Source organism: Centruroides sculpturatus, unplaced genomic scaffold (assembly GCF_000671375.1).
Source record: "Centruroides sculpturatus isolate CEXI.00-Female unplaced genomic scaffold, Cexi_2.0 scaffold85, whole genome shotgun sequence".
NCBI lineage: Eukaryota > Metazoa > Arthropoda > Arachnida > Scorpiones > Buthidae > Centruroides > Centruroides sculpturatus.
The window spans coordinates 107,265-130,062 of NW_019384798.1; the positions used below are offsets into that span (position 1 = coordinate 107,265).

General features: G+C 28.7%; 1 protein-coding gene across 1 annotated transcript in view; it reads left to right on the forward strand.

Moving 5' to 3' along the window:
* The window catches only part of LOC111629440 (katanin p80 WD40 repeat-containing subunit B1-like), a 74,113-nt gene that overhangs the window by 35,078 nt on the left and 16,237 nt on the right, over positions 1-22,798 (forward strand). The window contains exons 3-14 of the mRNA XM_023373339.1: positions 5,740-5,857; positions 5,945-6,045; positions 10,186-10,227; positions 10,301-10,384; positions 17,144-17,259; positions 17,972-18,043; positions 18,108-18,258; positions 18,326-18,444; positions 18,525-18,575; positions 18,645-18,769; positions 20,412-20,459; positions 20,700-21,154. Coding sequence (XP_023229107.1) covers positions 5,740-5,857; positions 5,945-6,045; positions 10,186-10,227; positions 10,301-10,384; positions 17,144-17,259; positions 17,972-18,043; positions 18,108-18,258; positions 18,326-18,444; positions 18,525-18,575; positions 18,645-18,769; positions 20,412-20,459; positions 20,700-21,154 — 1,482 coding nt within the window. The remainder of the gene's footprint in view (positions 1-5,739; positions 5,858-5,944; positions 6,046-10,185; positions 10,228-10,300; positions 10,385-17,143; positions 17,260-17,971; positions 18,044-18,107; positions 18,259-18,325; positions 18,445-18,524; positions 18,576-18,644; positions 18,770-20,411; positions 20,460-20,699; positions 21,155-22,798) is intronic.

Consider the following 22,798-nt stretch of genomic DNA (forward strand, 5'->3'; position numbering starts at 1 on the left):
TTTTAATTNGCCAGATGCTGTATAAGTCATCAAATTTAATATTCACAATGATGAAGCTATAATGCAACTAAGGAGTGATTTGAATCATTATTACAAGTATATTTTGTATTTTGATTAAATCAAAATGAGTTCTCCATAGATTATCTCAATTATTTTATTAATTATGAAGAACTTTACAAAAGATGTTTTAATTAAAAATACAATAAAAATTTTACGTAATTATTTCTTGTTTAATTAATGTTTATTTAGAGATGAAATTAGATTTTTAAAACTAATAATTATCTTGTGTGTGTTCACATTTTAATCTAAAATAAATGTAAATTTTAATTATAATCACAGCTTCTTGCCAAAGTTGTACATAATACAATGACAACATCATGAATTAAAAGATTTTGTTCGATGAAAATTCAAAGTACACAGTAATACTATACTGTATTGCATTCATTGCTAAATTTGATGCTGTTATTTAACACTTATATTTCTTAGACAATGTTAGGTCAGTTTTGTTGAATGGTTTAATCTTTTTAATAAACTTCCGCAGGTGGAAAATGCTTATTAAATTGTTATTTTTTGTGATTATTCAAAATTCCAATTAAATACAGTTGAACCTTGATTTAGTGCCACAATTCAACACTAAATCGAGTAGGACCACTAAACTGAAGAACCTCAAAGAATTGTATTTAATAATGTGGTCTGTATAAGTGAGTTTGAGTTTAGAAGTTGTGATTTAGTGATAAGTTAAGTTTAGGATTTTGCATTGCAAATTCCACATTTAATAATTCATTTTGCCAAAATAGCCTCCATTTTAATATTTTTGATAAAGACCCATTTACATTCATTGACGCTTTAAGGGTAGCACTATTTAGGAGGGCACTATATTAAGGTGTGTATGTATAATATATATAATTATTTTTGTACATCTATATACAAATTATACAGTGAAACAAACTAAAAAAAAATTGGTGCTTGTTTATTTAAATATAAATGTAGAATTTTCTTTATAATGAATATTTTTTAGTTTAGTTTACTTTAAATACTAATAATGCAAACATTTAGAAACAATAAAAATTACTTTCTTATTCATTTTAATAAACTTACAAAGAATAATTTAGATGATCAAATTATAACAATTTAAAAAATAATTTTTTGTTTTTATAGATTTAATCTAAATGCCAAATTATAAAAATAGGTTAATGCAAATGTTTCAGTCTTAATAAATATATAGAAATGAAATGGTGTTTGAATTTTGTTCTTAAATTTCCAAAATAATCAATAGTTTAATGAGATGATAATTGATTATTTATTTATTTAATTTTCTTAATAGTGTAATAAAGGTTACTTTTTTTCCCCTTCCTCCTCCTCTCTTAAATTTTAGAAAGTTAAACTAAAACACTAAAGAAGTTCTAGTTTATTTTAAGTGGAAAGAAAGGTTTTGCAATCTAATGATACATTAGATGATATGCATCAAAGTATTAATTTTGCAATACTTTTAATCAATATGGCTTTAAAAAAATGGGATATTGACATTCATCTGGCATATCTTCAAGAAAGTTAACTCTGTATATTGTAAAATTGCATATAAAAGTTAATAAAAATTTTTATCAATCTATTTAAAAGCTTTAGCATGAAATAACTTAATTTTTTAAGTTCATTCAATTATCTCTATGGGGAGGGATTTATTGTTTGTCTCTCTGAAAAATTAGTTAGGTTTATAAAAGATTATTCATCCTTGTTTACAGATATTAAGATTTATTTTAAACTTTCTTGGTTATTGAAAAATTTTGTTAAGTCTCACTTACATGCATTGAAGTTTAACTGCAAAATATCAAGACTTTCAATAAAAAAAATCTTGTTTGAAAATCAAAGGACTGAAATTTTTCGTATTTAGTTTTCTTACTTTAACAGCCAGGTAAGTACAGTCGACCCCCTATAATACGGGTTCCTATAGTTCAGATTCCTATATGACTGTGAAAAAATTGCGATGGTATCCGTACAAACATGTAAATCCGTAAAAAAAACTCCTATAATTCGGTAAAACGTCATCGGGCAGCCGAACTACTTTCTGCCTTCCAGTGCCACGCTACGGAGAGTTTAGGCGAGTAAGTTGAGTTTACTATTATCTGTACAGTATGTAAATTAGGTACTGTAAGTCTAATACTGCACTAATTTTATACATTTCTTGTGAAAGAAACATTTCTTATTCAACAGCCTTAAAAATTATTTATATTAATGATGTCTCCAAAGTTCAACAAAGTTTTCACAGAAAAATAACATCAGAAATCGCGGCTGCCATTTGGTGCACTGCTCCGCGTTGAAAACAAGCTTAAGCAATGGCAACACCGAACGGTGCACACTTGGTAAGTAATCTTACAATTTTTTGTTTATAGCATAGTTTATATGGATTATTCCCAAAAAAATATACGTATTTTGGAAATGTTGAGTTGAATTAGTCTAGGAATCGATTAATTTTATGGAAAAAAACTTTTCAAACAGCCGTAGTCCGTAAACTTCACACGTGTCGGGCTGTGATTGGCAAGGTCTGCTAAAACATCAATTTCATAAAAAACGGAATGTATCTACCATGTTATAGGGAGGTCGACTGTAAATAAAGTAACAGAAGGAAAATACTTTAATTGATCAAGTTTTGACCCCCCCTGGTTTTTTGCATTTCTCAATGTTTCAAAGTTTTCTAATTCTAAAAACATTGAAAAAGGGGACAAAAATTCTGTTTGGGCGTGTATATGTTGTCCTGTATTTTGCTTTATAATATTTCAGGACTCCATGGACCAAACATTTTTAAACTTGAAAATTATACTTGTATATATAGTGGCTTTAATACTAGTACATTTTGGACATTATAAGCTGGTGAGAGGGGTAGGGGTTCATATCTCACGTGGGGTCAGATTTAATGGAAATTTTATTCATTATTGACATTTGCAATTTTTAAAACACTGACCATGCTACAAAAACGTAAAGCTTTCTCTTTTTCTTCTAACTTCAGAAATTATAATTGAAAATTATCAGATTTTCTTCTCGGTCCTCTTAATTAATTAATTTAACCTCCTGTTTGAGCATTGGAAAAATCATGCAATGACCCTTGCCATCTTTTTATTGATAGTAATCTGAAATTATTTTTTAGTAGTAGTTTTATTGAAAATAAATTTGTTAAAATTGGAGAAATGGAATTTGAAAAGTATTGATGCTTTATTTGCTATAAATTAAATCAATTACTTACTCTTCAAAAATTTAAATAAATATATTTTTTGAAGTAATGTTCTGGTTAGTAATAATTCTGATGAAACAAGTTTTTGTAACATTAAATCAAAATGAGTTCTCCATAGATTATCTCAATTATTTTATTAATTATGAAGAACTTTACAAAAGATGTTTTAATTAAAAATACAATAAAAATTTTACGTAATTATTTCTTGTTTAATTAATGTTTATTTAGAGATGAAATTAGATTTTTAAAACTAATAATTATCTTATTTCAAAATGCACTTTTTCAATTAGTCCACTATTTCATGCTTTATTGGAGATCTTAACAAAATAGTGTGGAATTAGAATTGTGTACTTTTGATGATGACATTCTTCAGAAGTAACTTGAGAGTCTATATTTCTCTACTCTATGTAAAGTTTCAGCTCTTTGTCAGAGAATGAATACTTAGAAGAAAGACTTGAAAGTGTTTCAAAAATTGATGTAATTACTGTTATTTTGTACTTTATTAGAGATGTATATTTGCAACAAACTTTCCGAAGTGTCTAAAGATGGGCCCATTCATTTGGTATTTGCCAAATGCCGAGCAAATGTTTGGCCGATACTGAGTCGTACAGGTGGTTTACTTATGGCTATTATTTGAGATTTGCCATTTCCTGCCTCTTGTCAGTATATTGTAACAGATCAAAGGAGACAAATAGGCAATTATTTGATGATTGCAAATGCCAATGCATAGAGCTGGCTTAATGAATCTTAAATTCTTCAAAATTCTATATAATATTTATCCATATCTAAAGTTTTATTAAGTAAACAAATAGTAATATGAAGATTCTAAATTATTTTAATGATGATGAAGCCAATAATAACATTCTAAATGTTGAAATAAAGTTGCAAGTTTGGATTGACTGATGATTATAATTTAATTTTTGTTTTTTCATTTATATTTGAATTTGATAATAAATTTATATTAATATACAGAAAATGAATTCTCCAAACTGTATAAATCATGTATAAAGTATGAAAAGTATCATTTTATGCAGCAAACTTCTAAAAATTTAAAACCCAAGTGATTTTGAGCCTTATGGCTTATCTTCAAGTGTTTAATTACTTCTAAGAGAACAATAAATGTTTAGAATGTTTAAGAACATTATTGTTTTAGTAGTAGTTAAACATTTGAAGATAGCCAGAAAGGCTCAAAGGGATTTGGATTAGAAATATTTAAGTGTTTTATCAAAACATAATTTTTATATTAATTTTATTAGAAATAAGAGAAATTTGAATTAGTTATAAATTTATGGTATTTAGTTTTTAAATCTGAATATTTTTAATTTTTATATATCTGAATAATTCCATATTTACAATAGAAACTTTTAAAGTTTTATTTGCTAAGTGAAAGAAATCTATAGTTACACTTTGCATATCTTAAATTGTAACTCTTTCTATATAAAAATAAACTATTAAAGCACTTTTAAGTAGCCAAAAATTGTAAAATAGCACTTAAGATCGTTAAAATTTTCATTAGTCTAAATTCAACGGTCGATCGAGTACAGTTGCCAAAACTTTCCTCTTCAGTCTCCAAATATTCAAAATAACAATCGTAAAATTTCAGGATATAATCTTATTAATAAAAAATAATCGTAAACAATAGCTTGGTTATACTTGAATTATGTCAATTACTCTAGAAAGGGAAAATAATGACATGAATTTTTATGACGAGTGAACATTTACTTGTAATATTATGCCTAATTTGAAATTTCTAATATAAAACTATCGATTATGTGCATCACTTTTTTTCAGGTAACTTGTGTATTTACTATGTAACTACTGATATGTTTGGTATTGTTATATCTGTCTGATGTATTTTATAACAATATCTAATTATCAATGACTTTATATTTGCATAGGATCTTTATTGATAAGACTTACTTAAGTTTTTGGTTTTTTTAAATATGAAATACTGATGATCAGATAGATCATGCACAAAACTTTAGAATTTTACTTTGGTTTTTGTTCGATTTATGTTCACAATATGTAATATAACCTTTAAATCTTGTCTGTAATGGGTCCTCTCATATCATTGTACTGATTTTTATTCTTTGTTTTTATCCCTATAAATTGCTACCTTTTACAAGTCTTCAGATTGGTTCTAAAGATATTAGGAGGGTGGAGCCATATCTACAGAACCAATGATTCGATTTTTATGAAAATTTCTGTACATCTAAACATTTTCCCTTAATAGTCAAATCTCTTTGGCAAAATGTATAGAAGTTATTAAACTTCAAATTTGGTGAATAAAATCTTGCTTCCACCACACATTAATATCCATACATACAGAAAAAACCCCAACTTCTTTTATTTCCTAATTTTATACCCCAATTTTTAATTATTTCCCTACTTTACAAGGTTCCGAATCCAAAAATGTAAACATTTTGGGAAGGGGTCATTTTCTGACCGATTGCCATACTTTACCTCTGTTANATTATATTAGTAATATTAATTTGAAGTAAAATAATTTATTTCAGAGTTTGACAGGGCATACCACTTCTGTAGAATGTGTCAAGTTCAGCCATTTAGAAGATATGGTCTGTGCCGGATCTATGTCGGGGGCGCTGAAGATCTGGGATTTAGAAGCTGCCAAAAGTAAACTTTTTTTAAAATGCTATTGTTTAGTGTATTTAATAAAATTACATAATTTAAGTAAATAATAATAATTTTTTGCTTTTACAGTTGTACGAACTCTAACGGGACATAAATCTAATGTAAAGTGCTTAGATTTTCATCCTTATGGCGATTTTATTGCTTCTGGTTCTCTGGATACAAACATTAAGGTAAAGCTTTTAAGGAAAATGACATTATAAAAGATATATACAAATTTCATGTTAACATCATTAAATAGAAGTCATCAAATTATTGATTTTTGTTGATTTTTTTTCCAAAAATATTATTAATGTCCTAAATTAAATAAGCATTATGAAAATGCTAATTTAATTGAATTTTAAAAAATTCCATTAAAGTAAATGTTTTGTATTCTTAGTCTTTATAAGAACTGATTTAGAAATGTCTGCATGTAAATATTCAAACATCTTTAAAAATAATACAAGCTTACGTTACAATGATACAGTACATGCTTTAAAAATTTTAATTACAAAGTTTTTCCACACATCAAAGCATTCAATGATACTGTTTTATGTAATAAAATATAAATCTTTACTAAAAAATAAAAAGGTTTAAAATAAATATTTTATTAGATATTTCATACTAATAACAATAATAATAATAATTTTAGTTTTGTACTTCAGACATTTCCAAGAATATTCTTTGCGAATAAAATCAATTGAAGAGTAGGTAACTTCTGATTTATCAATATCCATTAAGGTTTTCTGAATTCACATCAATGAGATACATCACAGATGATCATAATATGATTCACTCAATACTTTTTTTAATTTTGTACAGACTGAAGTTTTATTCTTAGATATCTTAAATAAAGATATCTAATAAAATAAGCTAAATCAAATGTCATACACATAAAAGCAACCTGCAGTATTAATGATTAATATACTTTTTAAATTATTAGTTGAATTAAAGAGAATAATATTGTAAGTTCTGAAAATCTTAACTGTGGCCAATTTCTCTTGCAATGTCAAATTTAATTATGCATTTACTTTAATAATTATTTTCATGAATATTTAATATTTTCATTTAATGGTAGGTAAAAATCACCCAAATAGCTTAATAATGTAAAAATATCTGAAAAGCATATGGAGAGGAGCATCTATAGAGACCACATTGACAATTTAATTTTGATATTTATATTATTGTCACTTGCATAAATACAAAATTTTTAATTTACTTTTTATAACACAGATATAAATTTTATAAAATCCAAAATGTGTTTACTTTCTGCAAATTTCATTATAAATAATACATTTTGAAAATCTTATTCACATAAAAAGAATTTTTTTACAGTCATCATCTTTTTAGTTTATAGGAAATTTTATTTTCTGAGAATGAGGAAGGCACAATACAATTTTATTAAAAAACAATAAAATTATAAAATTGGCAAAATTAAGCTTTGTGAGTCAGAAGAATGATTTGATAATTTTTCTGAAATTTTGAAGATTTATGACTGAAACAAGTAAATCATCTTTTGTCTAGCATTTTAATTAAATGTATAATTAGAACAAAATTTTTTTTCTGATCATATAAAAACAATTTTTTTTGTATTTCGTTTGATCATCTATTCAATGTTTTAATTTTGATTTGAGATATTTGTTATACAACATTATAAAAATTGAACGTAAACTAAAAAGGCATCAAAAAACAGTTAAACTGTTGAACTGATGTATTAATAAATTTTCAAGTATTTTCCACGAGGCTGTTTTTCCACATTATAGAATTTGAGGCTTGATTTTGAAATGATGTAACATTTGAAAAGAACCATTATTTTTACATTACACAGAGTATTAGAAATACATAATCACTAAGTGGGATGAAACAGTCTTTTCAGATTATGAAATCTTTAAGAAAAATCGTTCTTAACATTAGTAAAAATTACAAAAATAGAATCAAAGTTGCTTACATTTTGAAATCATAATAATTCTTCAAAAATTTGTTTGATATTCAAATAATCAAATATAATTCTGTTTTTTGAATAATTTTATAGGACATATTTTTATAATACATAATTTATAAGTTACAACCTACAGTGTTCTAGCTAAAAACTTACTTGTTACATTTTAGGTGTAACCTAGCTGTAGAAATATTTAAGAAATGAGATGATTTAACTATAGAAAAAGAATTATGCAAGGAATATTTTATAGAGATTAAAAACAGATATTGAAAATCATTAGTTTAAAAAATAATCAATAATAAATATTTCTGTTTATATAATTAATTATACAAACCTGAATATTAGAATGTAATTAATTTTGTGTTACACAAAAAATGTTTCTACAAAGATTATTTACATTGAGACGTTGATTTACTGATATTTCAGAATTTCATCAAATTTTTATAAATTTTTAAAATTGTTTGATTTTATAAGCTTGACATTGTAAAAAATTTTAAATAATTTACATTAAAAAATAGTTGTTATAAATCAGATTTGTGTATAAAGTTCTTTGTTTTTGGGTATAACAATACAACTTCATCAATACTGCTTCATCGTTCCAAAGTGAATTTAGACTGCTTGAAAACTTCAATCTCTGGAGATGTTTGCACATGATAGTGCTGAAAAACAACATGACTCTTACCAAATGATTTATTTGCCAGCTGTTCCATTCAATTCCTTGCTCTTGGTGATGGAAAAGTATCAATTGATTTGAAAAGCAGACTGCCAACTGTGTGATATTAAAATAGGAATTATAAGTAATATATACATATACATGCACGGTCTTTTAAAAAGAATGCTACCATTTTAAATTATTGTAATCATGTTTGTTTTTATCAGAGAGCATTGGAAAATGTCCAAGTTTCACATTTGCTTATTATGATTTTTCAACATGTGTACCTTTTGTCATGCAGCACACATTCAACCAATACTTAAATTATTCCTAACTTGTATAGTATATCTATTAGCACACCTCATAGCAGCTATGATTCAGTTGCACAATGAGTGATTCCAAGATTTTAGAATATGTTTGTGCCTTCACAAAACACAATATGGCTTCTCTGTTACAGTGTCATCATTTTTGTTCATGATACTTTCAAGAGGTAGTAGACAACATGACTTTCAAATGCAGATGGGTGACAAACTGGAACTGTTACTCTGTCAATTGGTGTATGTCACATACTTTCAGATAATTAACTTAATTACAATAATTTCAAATGGTAGCATTCATTTTGGAAGACTCTGTACACAGATGATGGAAACATAAATACTTTTAAAGTATAAGGGGCGATCAAAAAGTTTCCATTTAAGGACGTGGCACCTGATGCGTTTCAATGTTGAAGGCAACACATTCCTTGAGTGCATTGTTGCTGGTGACGAAAGCTGGTGCCACCACTGGGAAACTGAGTCAAAAGTGGTGACCATGCATTGGTGTCATCCTTCGTCCCCTCATCCCAAGAAGTTAAGAGCCAGTCATCTGCTGGAAAAGTGATGCTTACCCTGTTCTTCGATCACCAGGGCCCATTGCTTATTGATTTCAAGGAACCAAGTGTCTTTATCACTGAGGTACAGTACTTCGAAACACTGCAGAGATTACGACGTGCAATTAAGGCAAAATGTCCAGGAAAACTGCGAAATGGGGTGATTCTTCTTCATGATAACACACGTCCCCATACTGCAAATGTCATAATGCAGAAGTTACATGCACTAAAGTGGGAGACACTCTAGCACCCGTCTTACAGTCCTGATCTCTCCCTGTGTGCTTTTCATGCCTTTGGTCCCTTAAAGAAGTCCTTAAAAGGTCAAAGGTTCCGGTTGGACATAGAAGTGCAGCAGGTAGTTTCGGACTTCTTCAAGCAGCAGAAACAGGAGTTTTACCAACAGGGTATATTCAACCTGATGAAGCAGTGGGATGCTTGCCTAAATGGTCATGGTGCTTTTGCACAACTGGCATACCAAATCTGAACTGTACAGCTTTCAACAGAAACTTTTTGATCATGCCTTATATTTCAAACAGAATTTAGTAAGTTTTTGTTGTTATGAATAATTAATTTCATTTATCATATTATGATAAAGTGATTTCATCAGAAATCGGTTGCTTGTGCATGATGACATTGTTTATCTGAAACATTAAATACTAGGAAATTACATTGATAGTTTTGTCATTTGAGCATGTTGCATTCATACATGGGATAGTCTATCATATTTGTTATAATATATATTATTATATAGAATAACTTTCTGTGACAGAACTTCTACTTATTTTCCTTTAAAAGCAATACAAAATATAGTAATTAAAGATTTTTAATTAATGAGCACTTCAGGTTTTTATTAACTATGTACTTTTATTTTACAGTTATGGGATATCAGAAGGAAAGGCTGTATATATACTTATAAGGCATGTATAATTAAATTTAAAAATAATTATATTAACAAAAAAATCTATTTTTTTAAATAAAAGTTTATTACAGGGTCATAGCAAAACAGTTAATAGTTTAAAATTCAGTCCAGATGGAAGATGGATTGCATCAGGTGGTGATGATGGGACTGTTAAGGTATGGCTTCTGGAATACATTCTTGTTTACTGATATTTTTCATAAGTGTTTGAAATAAGTAGATTGTTATTGAAACTGGTTATTATGTAGATTAATAATTTTTAGATTTTTCAAATGTGGTGCACTACATAACTGTGTTTGTAGTTAAAACCTTTTTTATTCCACTTCCATATAGTTTTGTTCTTCTCATCTGTATAATTAGACTGACCATAATTTCTTCATGCCAAAAAAAAGAAAAACAGGCCCAAGGAGCCATAGCTGATAGATACAGGCTCTTATTAAAATTCAGTCAAGAAGTACCGATCAACATTAACAATTTCTTCATACATTATTTGTGATATTGATTTGGTGTCATACAAAATTTCCTTAAAAGATTTTATCTTTGAAAATTTAATAAAGAAAAAGTGTTTATTACATTATGATACCAGATTTAATACTTTATTGATACACAAGATTTTTCAGGCTCAAACCAAATATATTTCTCAGTTGAATTTATTTTGTTTAGTTAGTTCTGGTCACTTTCAGTTTTATTATAAAACTTGTAAAATTATGCTTTACAATACAACTTTATAATTAGCATTTTCTCATGGCTTCATGATCTCTTTTGATCACAAGAAATTCACAAATGAAAATATTTTTTCTACAAAAGCTGTAGTTCCTGGAAAAGAAAGGAATAGTTCTATCAAATTATTAAAATCCTGGAATTCAACTCTTATGCATTTCATCAATCATTTTGATCCATCTGTTGGCTACATCAAGTGTTTCTTTATTCCATTTATTCAAGTGTTTGGTTGTTATTGTCATTATTAGCATCCATTGATTGAATAATCAAATTTCATCTGTTTCTATGAGTATAATGTGTTACTTAAATTCACAGAAACTATTTTGTATTTCATGCCATTCAGTCATTGTTCTCAACAGTATCCATTCAAATTTATGATCTTTATCAATGCAGCAGCATATTCCAATAAATCACAAGTTCAGAATACAATACTGGTGTATTAATGTGCTTAATATACAAAACTAAAGAGCTAAGTTTAATTTTTTATTAAAATTGGATGAAATTTGAAAATTTTGTTAAAACGTCAGGATGACTAAGACAGAGCAAAGGAATGGTATTGTCCTGCCAAAAACAGTATATATTGTCAGCATTTGTGCACTGTCTGACAGAAAGATAGGTGATAATAAATAGACATTTATTAACTTAATATTTATTAACAATTTTTCATGTACAAGACTTCAAACAACAAAGTTTGCCATTTGTTTTGTAGATGACATTATGCAAGTGACACTCATTCATGTGTAAACACACTACATTTTTGAAGGAAATCAAGAATAGTATAGCATAACATATTTAATTTGGTACATAATCAATAACATACTCAGGTGTGTTATTGATTGTGCCAATTTTTGATAAATGAGTCACTATATTGTGAATGATCTTCATACACCACACTTTGTCTACAAAATTTTGAAACTCATTCATCAAAAAATTTGACATACAATCAGTAGCATACCTGAAAATAGGCTGCACCATTCCATGCATGACATCCTCTGAAGATGTGGGGTGTGTGCACATGAATGAATGAGAGTTACTTGCATAATGACATCTTTCAAAACACAAATGGCAAACTTTGTTATTCTGAAATCTTGTACATGAAAATTTATTTGTTAGCTTTTAACTATTTATTAATGTTTCTATTTATAATTGCCCATTTTTTCTGCCAGATGCTGTATAAGTCATCAAATTTAATATTCACAATGATGAAGCTATAATGCAACTAAGGAGTGATTTGAATCATTATTACAAGTATATTTTGTATTTTGAAATCCTATATAATCCAAAAGAATCAATTTGTTTTATTTAATTTCTCAGCACACATTTTTTGAAATTTTCAAAAAAATTAGAGAAACTTAAAAAAAAAGAAAAAATACAGATTAACGATGTAAATTACATTTCTGCTTTAATACAGAAACAACAAATTGAAAAAATACTAAAAATTAATAGTAATTTATACACTGTATAACAGATATAAAATTTAAATTTTACTTGAATTATGTTTAAACAAAAACCCCTTTAGTTTTTTGAGACAATAATATCAAATTTTGATCCATTTTATTACAAATAACCATATTAAACAAATATGAGGCATATATTCTTGAAGAGTTGAAATTATGTAAATAAGAAATCATTTAAATAAAATATTATTTGAATCATATAAATAAAAGCATTATTTAGATTTTGTACTTCTAACTCTTATATGATATTATAGTATTAAGTCTATATAACTATGAAGATTACATTGGGACTTTTCTGATACAAGTGTCATTGTGAATTAGACCTATTATATAAAAAGGAGCAAATCAATAGAAATGATTAAAAAAAAGATAGCAATAACATATAACCAAACAAAAACTGATAATCAAAAGTAAATAGAAATAAGTTGTAAGCTTTATGAAGTGGCAAATAAAATATGTACTCAAGAATTTATTTTTGGCTTGAAATAATTATAATAGATGATAAAATGAAGTTCTTAGTTAAGAAATTAAAAAAAAAAACAAGTATTGTAAACCCGTTTTCCTTTCTTTCTTTCTTTGTCTTATTTATATGGAGACTCTAGCCTGTTGGCTTTTTCTCCGAATCACTCCACTTAGAAATTAGGTAAAGCGGTTGGTGTGGTGAACAAAACGATCCAAGATTTTGATATGTTGGCGAGGAGGAAGGTCAGTATGAGGCCAGTATATTGGAGTTAATGTATGGACGATTGTGAGGTCCAAGGTTAAGAGACGGCCTAGCTCTTGGCGGGCACGTGTGTATTGCGGGCAGACAAGCCAATAGTGGACGGAAATTTCTGGCGAGGCACATTGGCGTCGAGAATAGAGGAAGTTGTTTAAGGGGACCGTATCGGTTCAAAGTCTAGCCAATAGGGTTTCTGTGTGGCGAGACGAGGCGTGATGATATATCCAAGGGACGAAAGTTTTGGAGATGGTCGCGACATTTTCCTCAAAGAATAGTAGTATCTGTGTAGTTGTGGATGATCGATTCCCGCATCTGATGTATCAGGTCATGTGCCATGAGAGGTCTCCACCAGGAGTTGATGGGAGTGTCATGACTAGTGGCTTGGTCTGCCACTTCATTTATGTGAATGCCAACGTGACCAGGGGTCCACCCGATTTCAAGGGGTGTTTGGTGGGAGCTGATAGTTGCAGCTAGGTCAATAATAACCGCTGGAGAGGAAAAATTAATGTTGGTGACTGCCTGGAGAACTGATTTGCCAACCCGTTATTGGTCACTGTCTGCATATATATACATATTTATAACTTTAAAAATAATTTTTAAATAACATCTGTAACTGAAGAGGGGTTATATTATTGTAAAATCCAAAATGCATTTTGGCTAAATTTATGATTTTAGTCCTAAATTGTATATATTCATTGTGTACAGGAGCATAAAGAATTTTAAAATATATTAGATTGGTCACTTAGTGTGATAAACCCTTACTTCAGATAACCTTTGTAGTTATACAAATTAAATACTATAAAATAAAAGCATCATCATCAAATATTTTAATGCATAATAGAAAATTTTATGAGTTTTTCTGTTTTTATTTTTGTCTTCAGAAAAGATACTAGCCATCATTTATTAATATATAGGAAACCAAATATTTTATGGTTTAGATATAATAAAATTTTAGTAAACCTTATTTATGTTTGTGAGTATTGTTATAGAATTACATGCTTAATGAGCAAGGGAAAAATTAATTCATAACATAAGTACTGATAACGTTATTTTTCAAATTACTTTTCTCAAAAATGCAGACTTAATTTGTCTGTTCTTCATTTTCTTCATATGGTACAATCTCTGTAATCTAGTCATTTGCTAGTTTGATACATTCAGTAATCTGATACTAGTCAATTCTTGGATAATAATATTGTCATTGCCAATTTATATCAATAGATAAGCTTCCCACTAGCTTAAACTCTCGTTCCTACAAAAATCTTCCCACTAAATGTGGGAATATCTTCCCACTAAATGTGACATGATATTGAGCATGAGCTTGAACACTCGACCTTTGGCACAATATTAAAGATTGTTAGGCTCTTCATTTTAGGCTGCTCCAAAAAAGTACAATATCTTATAACACAATACCATATAAATATTGATATAAAAATCAGTACTCAAAATTGTCTATAAAAAGTACTGTATCTTCCACCAACTTGCTAACCCTGATTACTGACAACAGCAGCATACTTGGTAACAAATGTTAATCCTTTTAAAATGATTCAATTATCAATTAATTTGAAAACTAAAATACAGTAACATATATATATGTTTTTGACTAATACAATGCAAATAAATGTTTTCTGTAAAATATAATACAGTAAAACCTGTCTATGACGACCATGCATAGTTCCTTCATAAAGTGGTCTTTTAGACAGGTGGTCTTCCAATACAGGTGGTGCTGTAATACCCTATTTCTGTAAGCATTTCTACTAAGCAAAACTTAAGGTGAGCAAAAATAAGTAAATTTTCTCAACAATAGGGCTATATTGGTATTGTATTTTATTCTTATCAGATAACTCGATTTACAGGAGTCGTCGTGATTTTATAAGACAGATTTAATACCAATATTTTAAAGATTAATATAGTACTTGCATTTTCTGAATTATAATGCACACTTTCTTTTTTTCGACTTAATTAATTCAACTCGGTTGTTTTTGTTTGCTCCTCAGTTACGTGTATTACATCATCGATATACAAGCGCATTGTATCTCTACATCACTTTGGTTTTGGTATTCATTAGTTTAATCTTATCTTGGTATGCAAATAGATCAACAGTGGTATAATATAATAGGTGGCGCTAATGAAAAAAATTGATTGTAATGTAGTTATCATAGTATTGTGACAGAAAATAATTAGAAATATATTGTAAAATTGTGTATGTATTCTCTTGAAAAATGTTTTTAATATTACTATGCTACATGTAATTAATCTGTAAAATGATTATAATTGCAGTTACTGCAATGTTATATTACAGAACATACACGTTCTTTAAAAGTTGTACTTATATAAGATTTTATGAGCAAATGTTAAAAGTGAATATCATGTTATATTGTTACTTTATTAAGATACATAATGTTATAAAGTAAAAAATTATAAAATTATTAATATATTAGGTTTTTTGTATTAATGTTGGAAAATGTATTTGTGGTGTTTTTAATGGCTGTATTTTAAAATCTTTTCAATGTTACCTGTTATACACCGTGGTTTTAGAAGACAGAACCACAGGTATCGTATAAGTGTGACAATTTTTAAGTATGATAGTTATATAGTAAATATGACCTGCACGCAAAGAATTTTGTCATGTTACTAATTGTTTTTTTTTTAATAATTTGTAGTATTGCACTGAAGAGGGAGTTAACATTTATATAAGTCTGAAATACATATGTGGAAACAATAAAAGAAGTGTCTAACCTGAAAGCTGTAATGATAGTCTACCAAACTTAATGTCGGATTAAAGAGACATACATACATAGAACATAATAACAGCTACCAAAAGTGATATTTAGAAGTTTAATCTTATTTTAACTTTTAAAAATACAGTATTTTTAAAAGTTAAAATAAGATTAATTTTTTAATATTTTTTTAAGTACAATAAGAAAAATTATCAATTAATAATAAAACAATTTTATTATTTTTTCTCATTATACGATTTCATTACATTTCACAATTGTCATTGCAGAATTGAAAAAGGAAGGTTGTCTGTAAAACTGATTTTTGCATTAATGCATTTATTATTCTTTGAATATTTTGCGTGCAAAAATTACTTGGATATTATTTTTCTAAAAATATCGTGGAAATAAGGTAGGTTGATACAGAAACTATTTATCACACATGTACTGTATATGAGCTTCTAAATAAATAAATAAAAATAAATTTTATCAAACAATGAGATCAGCCGATTAATTGTATTGTGTACAATATTTTATACCTCCAAGGAAAATACTGTAGGTCTACAGTAAAATAAATTTCGTTTTCTCACAGTTAAAGTTCACCGCTAATTGCTGTTGTGATAACTTTAATACGATCTTCTAACGACAGCACTGTGCATTTCTTTCGTTTTTTGGACAATTTCGAACAAACTGAAATGAATTTCCTTTGTTGCTAGACTAATTCATTAAGACCTGCACCTAATTTCAAGGGTGGGAGAAGTGCCCAAGATGGATTCGAATGAGAGTTTAGACTAATTCATTATAATAGGAGGGGGGAAACGTTGTTGAACAATAGTTTAGACCAGATATATTTGCGGAAGTGGTGCTTATTACAGTTGTTGTATGTTGTTTTGGACCAAAAATCGATGCTCTTGGTTGTGTTACACAGGTGGTCGTTTAATACAGGTAACTTATATGAAGATTATGGATAAATTATTCAGTGCCAGAAATTTTTGCCTGTTTTGACAGATGCCCGTCGAATGCAGGTGGTCGCCTAAGCAGTTTTCACTGTATTTGAAAAGAATGTCACTGTTCTACTTTTCAAATATTATATTTTACAGAAAACATTTATTTGCGTTGTATTTGCAATATTGTGCATATTGTCACTTGTGTTTAAACACAACCAGACAACAGAAGTGACTATATGTGTTGTGTCTGTTTTAATATGGGCAAGTATATTTAAAATAATATGAAATCTAATGAAAATTTTATATATTTTCTAATAATTTTAGAAATTTTTGATGGAAAAACATGTTTTCATTTCAGTTGTGGGACCTTCCTGCCGGGAAAATGCTGAATGAATTTCGAGGCCACACGGGTTCCGTCGGTGATGTGGATTTCCATCCAAACGAATTCCTTCTTGCCAGTGGAAGCTCAGACAGGTATAACAAATATGATATTATGATGAATCAAGATTCATCATAAACCTTGCAAAAAACTTATGGAAAATGGATGTTGGTGAATTTGGCTGAATCTTTCATATTTTGTAGTTCTAGTGGTTCCAATCAAAAGTCACCATAGGCACAAAATAAAAAAAATGACCATTTGTGAATTATCAAACATCCAATATGCAAAAACAGTATAATTTGCACATATGTTGTGAAGCCCTAAATCTTTTTTTCAAAATATAAAATGTGTTTTCAAATGTCATTGATGTTAGTTATGTTATCTGTATTTCTCTGTGCCAAACATCAATATTTATTCATTATGTGGTACAAGCAACATTGATTCTTGCCTGTTTAAGTTTATAATGCACTCCTCCATATGGTGCATGGGAACCCTTCTTGCAAGAGATGCACTCCTGAGACTTGATAAGTTTTTCAAAATGTTGGGGCATATCTTTTTATATTTTGAAATGAAAAAGATTTAAGTAGGGCCTTACAACATTGGCATGAATTATGCTATCTTTGCATCTTGGATGCTCAAAAATGCCCATTTTTTGACTTCGTGCCTTTGACTTTTGATCAGGACTACTAGAACTATAAAATATAAAAGTTGCAGCTAAACCACCAGGACCAATTTCTCATAAAGCTTATATGGGGTCTTTTATATTTGTTTTTTAAATTATTAACTTATAAAGTATTTTAATTTTAGAACAGTAAAATTTTGGGATCTTGAAAGCTTTCAATTGGTCACTTCTACGGAAGGGGATTCTGCTCCTGTTAGGTACGTTTAAAATATAGAATAACTAAGTAACTTCATAAATTTAATGTCACACATTTTATTACAGATGTATATATTTCAATCCTGAAGGCGAATGTTTATTTAGTGGTGCTCAAGATTTATTAAAGGTTTACGGTTGGGAACCCGCACGTACATTTGACACTCTAGTCATGGGATGGGGTAAAGTCACTGATATAGCAGCATCTCAGAATCAATTGGTAATCATTTTAAAATAAGATTGTTTTCAAAATTCAACAGGTTTAACTCATTTAACTTGCTTTTTAGATTGCTGGAGCTTTCTCTTTAACCAGTGTATCAGTTTACGTGGTAGATTTGAAGAGAGTTCAGCCATTTGGTCAAATGGGACCTTCCGTAGTTATCACACCTTCTCCCTTTTCACCTGGGTAATGTGCTAATTATAACTAATTTATTTTGTAAACCTCTCTGAGATTATATTAAAAGCATTTGTTGTTAATAAATTTAGAGGACATTTCCGGAAGAGTTTCGTGAAAAATAGACATTCCAGAAAATCTCAGTGAGTCAATTTTACAGTAAGATAGTTTGTGAAAATAATTTTTTTACACACTGTAATTTGTTATTTTAGAGTTGAAGTAAAAGTAGCTGAAGAAGACTCTTCAACGCCAGACGAACAGTCAGACGATGCTGCGTCATCTGCTGACATCAAAGATCAGCACGATTACAATGAAATTTTCCATCCTAGGAGAGAATGTAAGTATTGGTTAATACTTCTAAAACAAGAAACATAGGAGCATTTTACAATTTATATAGTTAAATTACAATTAATAATAAATTTACACAAATAATGTGTGTCAAGATAAAATTAAGATGAAATTCAAAGATGCTACGAAATACAAAGATCAGTTATGTTTAGTATATAGGCAAAACACAGCCAAACAGTATTTTAAATGTTAAGTAAGAAAATATTTTTTACTTCTAGAAGTATCAAATAATGATTTTATTACTTAGGTGCCATTCATAGTTAAACTAACTTTAAGAGATTAAAATACATTCGTTGTAATTTATTACAGTAATAATTAAGCTGTTTGGCAAAACTTCATGTAAATTAAAATTTTCTTTTCATAGTTTTTATTAAAAAATTGGTGTCATTGGTATTGTAAATCTATTTTTATGAACATTAAATCAAACATTTTCCACTAAAAGAAACTACATTTAAAAATAAGACAATCTTGAATTGTTTATCTAAAGTATTATTTGAGTTAAGCAGTTTTGCATAATTGCTTTTAATGTTATAGAATTTCTTTCTTCAAATTAAGTTATTTCTCTAATGAACAAACTTGTTTGGCTAAAGCATTATAGTATCTATTGACCAAATGTACTATGTATATGTACAAGGTCTTCCAAAAAGAATGTTAATGTTTAATTTTAAAAGCTGTAATTGTGTTGTTATCCAAGAATATTGTAATATATATAAAAACATTGGAAAACAGTCAGTTTCACATTTTCCCATTAAAATTTCTCAACAAGGGCACCTCATGTTTCACTGCACACATCTGATACTCGTTCTTTCTATCTTGTTAAGGCATTTCTATTATCACTCCTCCAGTGACTCCTGTAGATTTCTCATGTTGCACAATGATGACCAATTTCAACTCTGCAAACTGCAAAAAGTATTAAATATCTTCTTTGTTGCAGAGTTGTTATTTTTGTTTACAATGCTTCGTAAAGACAATGAAACATTTCAAATGCAGATGGGTGACAAAACTCTGAGGATTACTTTATCAATTGGTGTACAATAAATAGTTCTTGGATAGTAATTAACATAATCACAGTAATTTAAAATGTGGAATTTATTTTGGAAGATCCTGTATTTTATACAGTTTAAGACATTTTATGACTTTTATATTGACAAAATTTAAAAAACATCTCAATTACAAAATTTTTTGAATAATTTAATATATTAAAAACTTATTGAAGAAACCAATTATTTTTCTTGGGCTCATTGGGAGTTTCAATAAATAAGAAACATACAAAGGTATATTAGAGAATAGAATTGAATGCTTCTGCCAATGAATTTATACACATCTTATAGAAGAAATTGTGATTTCTTTAATTCGTAATTATTAATTCTGAAGTACAAAATACAAACAATAATTCATTAATTCTTTAAGTAAGTTTCACACATAAGGAAAAGAAAAGATTTTAATTAAACTTTGACAATCCCACTAGTAATTTATCATTTTAATAATAAAATTTCATTATTATTACAACATAATTATACTTAAGTTGTATTCTGTACTTTTTAGTTCCTTTGTCAGATTTTGTTTGCATGAATATAAAGTATATTGCATGTAATTAGCATGAACTAAATTGTTGGTTTTTGTTTTGCTAGTGACTCGAACCCCTCCAAAGGTGGAACCGTTTCCGTCACCTCCAGAGGGTATGCATGCATATTTTATATTCCTTTTTTTATTTGTTTGTATGCTTTTATTATATAGATTAGTATTCTTATCTCACAAAAGTAAGATTGTACTATGCTTCTGGAGAGAGATTTTATTTAGCTTGCTTTTTGCAGGAGAAATCTCAATTTATATTGAAAACATTGACACAATTCTATGCTAACATATGTAAAAGTTTAATGCTTAGTATAAATTTTGTGTTTGTTTTATTTTTTATTCAGATTTAAATAATCAGACGAGCGATGTGCAGAATGTTAGCGTTTCTGACAACAAACTTCCACCATTTGTTCCTCCCGTGGAGATGCCAAACCTTTTGCCAAATAAAGAAAAGAAGATTTCATTAGTTACTACCGCATCCATGTCAGTCGGTCACTCAGCATTAAATTTAACTTACACAAAAATACCAGATCAGAAAATAGTTCAGAATGTTTGTAATCCTCCAATTACTGTAACAACTGTAAAGCCTTTGGAAAAACATTCTATCATGAGACACAACATCAAGACTTTTGACTCTTCCACCATCTCTGTCGTTAGACCCGTACCAATAGTGGAAAAAGAAGTCAAACCTCAGAGAGCAATAATACATCCCGAGAGGCAGGTGGTGCCGAATTTCATCGACTTCATTCCTGACCAGAGGGAGAGACCTGCAGGTCTTGATTTAGAAGAATTTCTTCCTGTAAGTTTTATAAAGTTGAATTAACATTTTAAGTACAATGATTTCTTCTTCAACTTTTTCTTATGTTCGTAAATATGTAGGGAAAGTAAGGAAATGATGTCTATTATTTGAGTTTCAGAAATATGTTCATTATAATCATGCAAAAATTATGTGGATATGTTGAATCTCATTTCTAACAGCCAATTAATCCATCACACTCCAGTTTTATTCATGAACTGTATTCTTTCAACTTTGTGTTAAAGCTTTCATATTGTGAAAATTCTTATTATTAATAGAAATGAAGTGTTCAAACTTCTCAGAGATTTCATTTGATATTTCTTCTTTATTCAATATCCAATCGATCACCTACAAAATGACATTGCTCTTTGCTATTTTCAATATTAATGAGGAATCAAGACTAATTTCTTACCTACAAAAGTATCTTATAAAAATGTGATTTAATTTTTGAGAAAAATCTTCGATATTTTATTATTTGAACAGAACTGCTTTTGAATTCATTTGAATATAACCAGTACTTTGTGATTTTAGAATTATTTTTGACTTTGACAAATATACAAGGTCTGTCTGGAAAGTTTGCAAACTTTGCAAATAGAAGTTGTTTGCTTTTAACCTAGAAGCTAGTAAACTAGATTTTATTTAGCCTAGTCAGTTTTGTCACCTTTGAAGTATTTACTTCCTGAGTCTATGCACTGAATTCAGCATTTCTGCCGTGAAAGGAACACTTCTTTTGGGATGATGTGCAGCTCCACTAGCAAATTTTCTGTAATGGTGTCAATGGATTCAAAACAGCAACTTTTGAGAGCAGATTTTAATATGGAAAACAAAAATAAGTCTGCTGAGCCTTAGTCTGGTGAACTTGAAGGTTAGAGAATAAGTGACATCAAGTTCTTGGCCAAAGACTCTATTATCAGCAGTGATGTGTGGATAGGAGCATTGTCATAATGCTGTTCTCTCCAAACAGTCATTCTTCTTCCTCACTACTTCATGAAGATGTTTAATCATCTCCAGATAGTATTCCTTATTTACTCTCTTTCCTTTTGGAAGAAGTTCTCAATGAACGACACCATCAAAACAGTGAGCAAGACCTCCACACTCAACCAAATTTGTTGCACATTTTTAGGTCATGGTAAAGATTTTTTCACCCACTGTGATGACTGACATTTTGCTTCCATGTCATATTTGTAGACCCATGTCTCATCCCTAGTGATGGTGTTTTTCATGAAATTTTTATCAGACCTAGCCATCCCAGAAGTCTTCATTCAATTGCACTCATGGAAAGAAAATCACAAAATACAATTAACATGTGTTTACACAAATGACCATGACATAACAAGAAGTGAAGATAGAACAAACTACTATTGGCAGATAGTACACAAAACTTGCTGGTAGAGAGCTGTGCATGCTTCATTCAGATTCAGTTCTCAGTTATATAATTTAAAATGTTTGTGAACTTTTCATAGATCTCATATCTCAATGTTTTTCAGCTTTTAAATAAAATATATGAGACTCAAATTACTGGTTTGTATTCAAATCAATTCAAGGGAGTTCTGCTTGAATAGCAGTGTCTGAAATCAAGATTCATTCTGAAAGTTGTTTCTTGTAAAAATCTTTAGCTGTTACAGAAACTTAAGGTTTCTAGAAGAA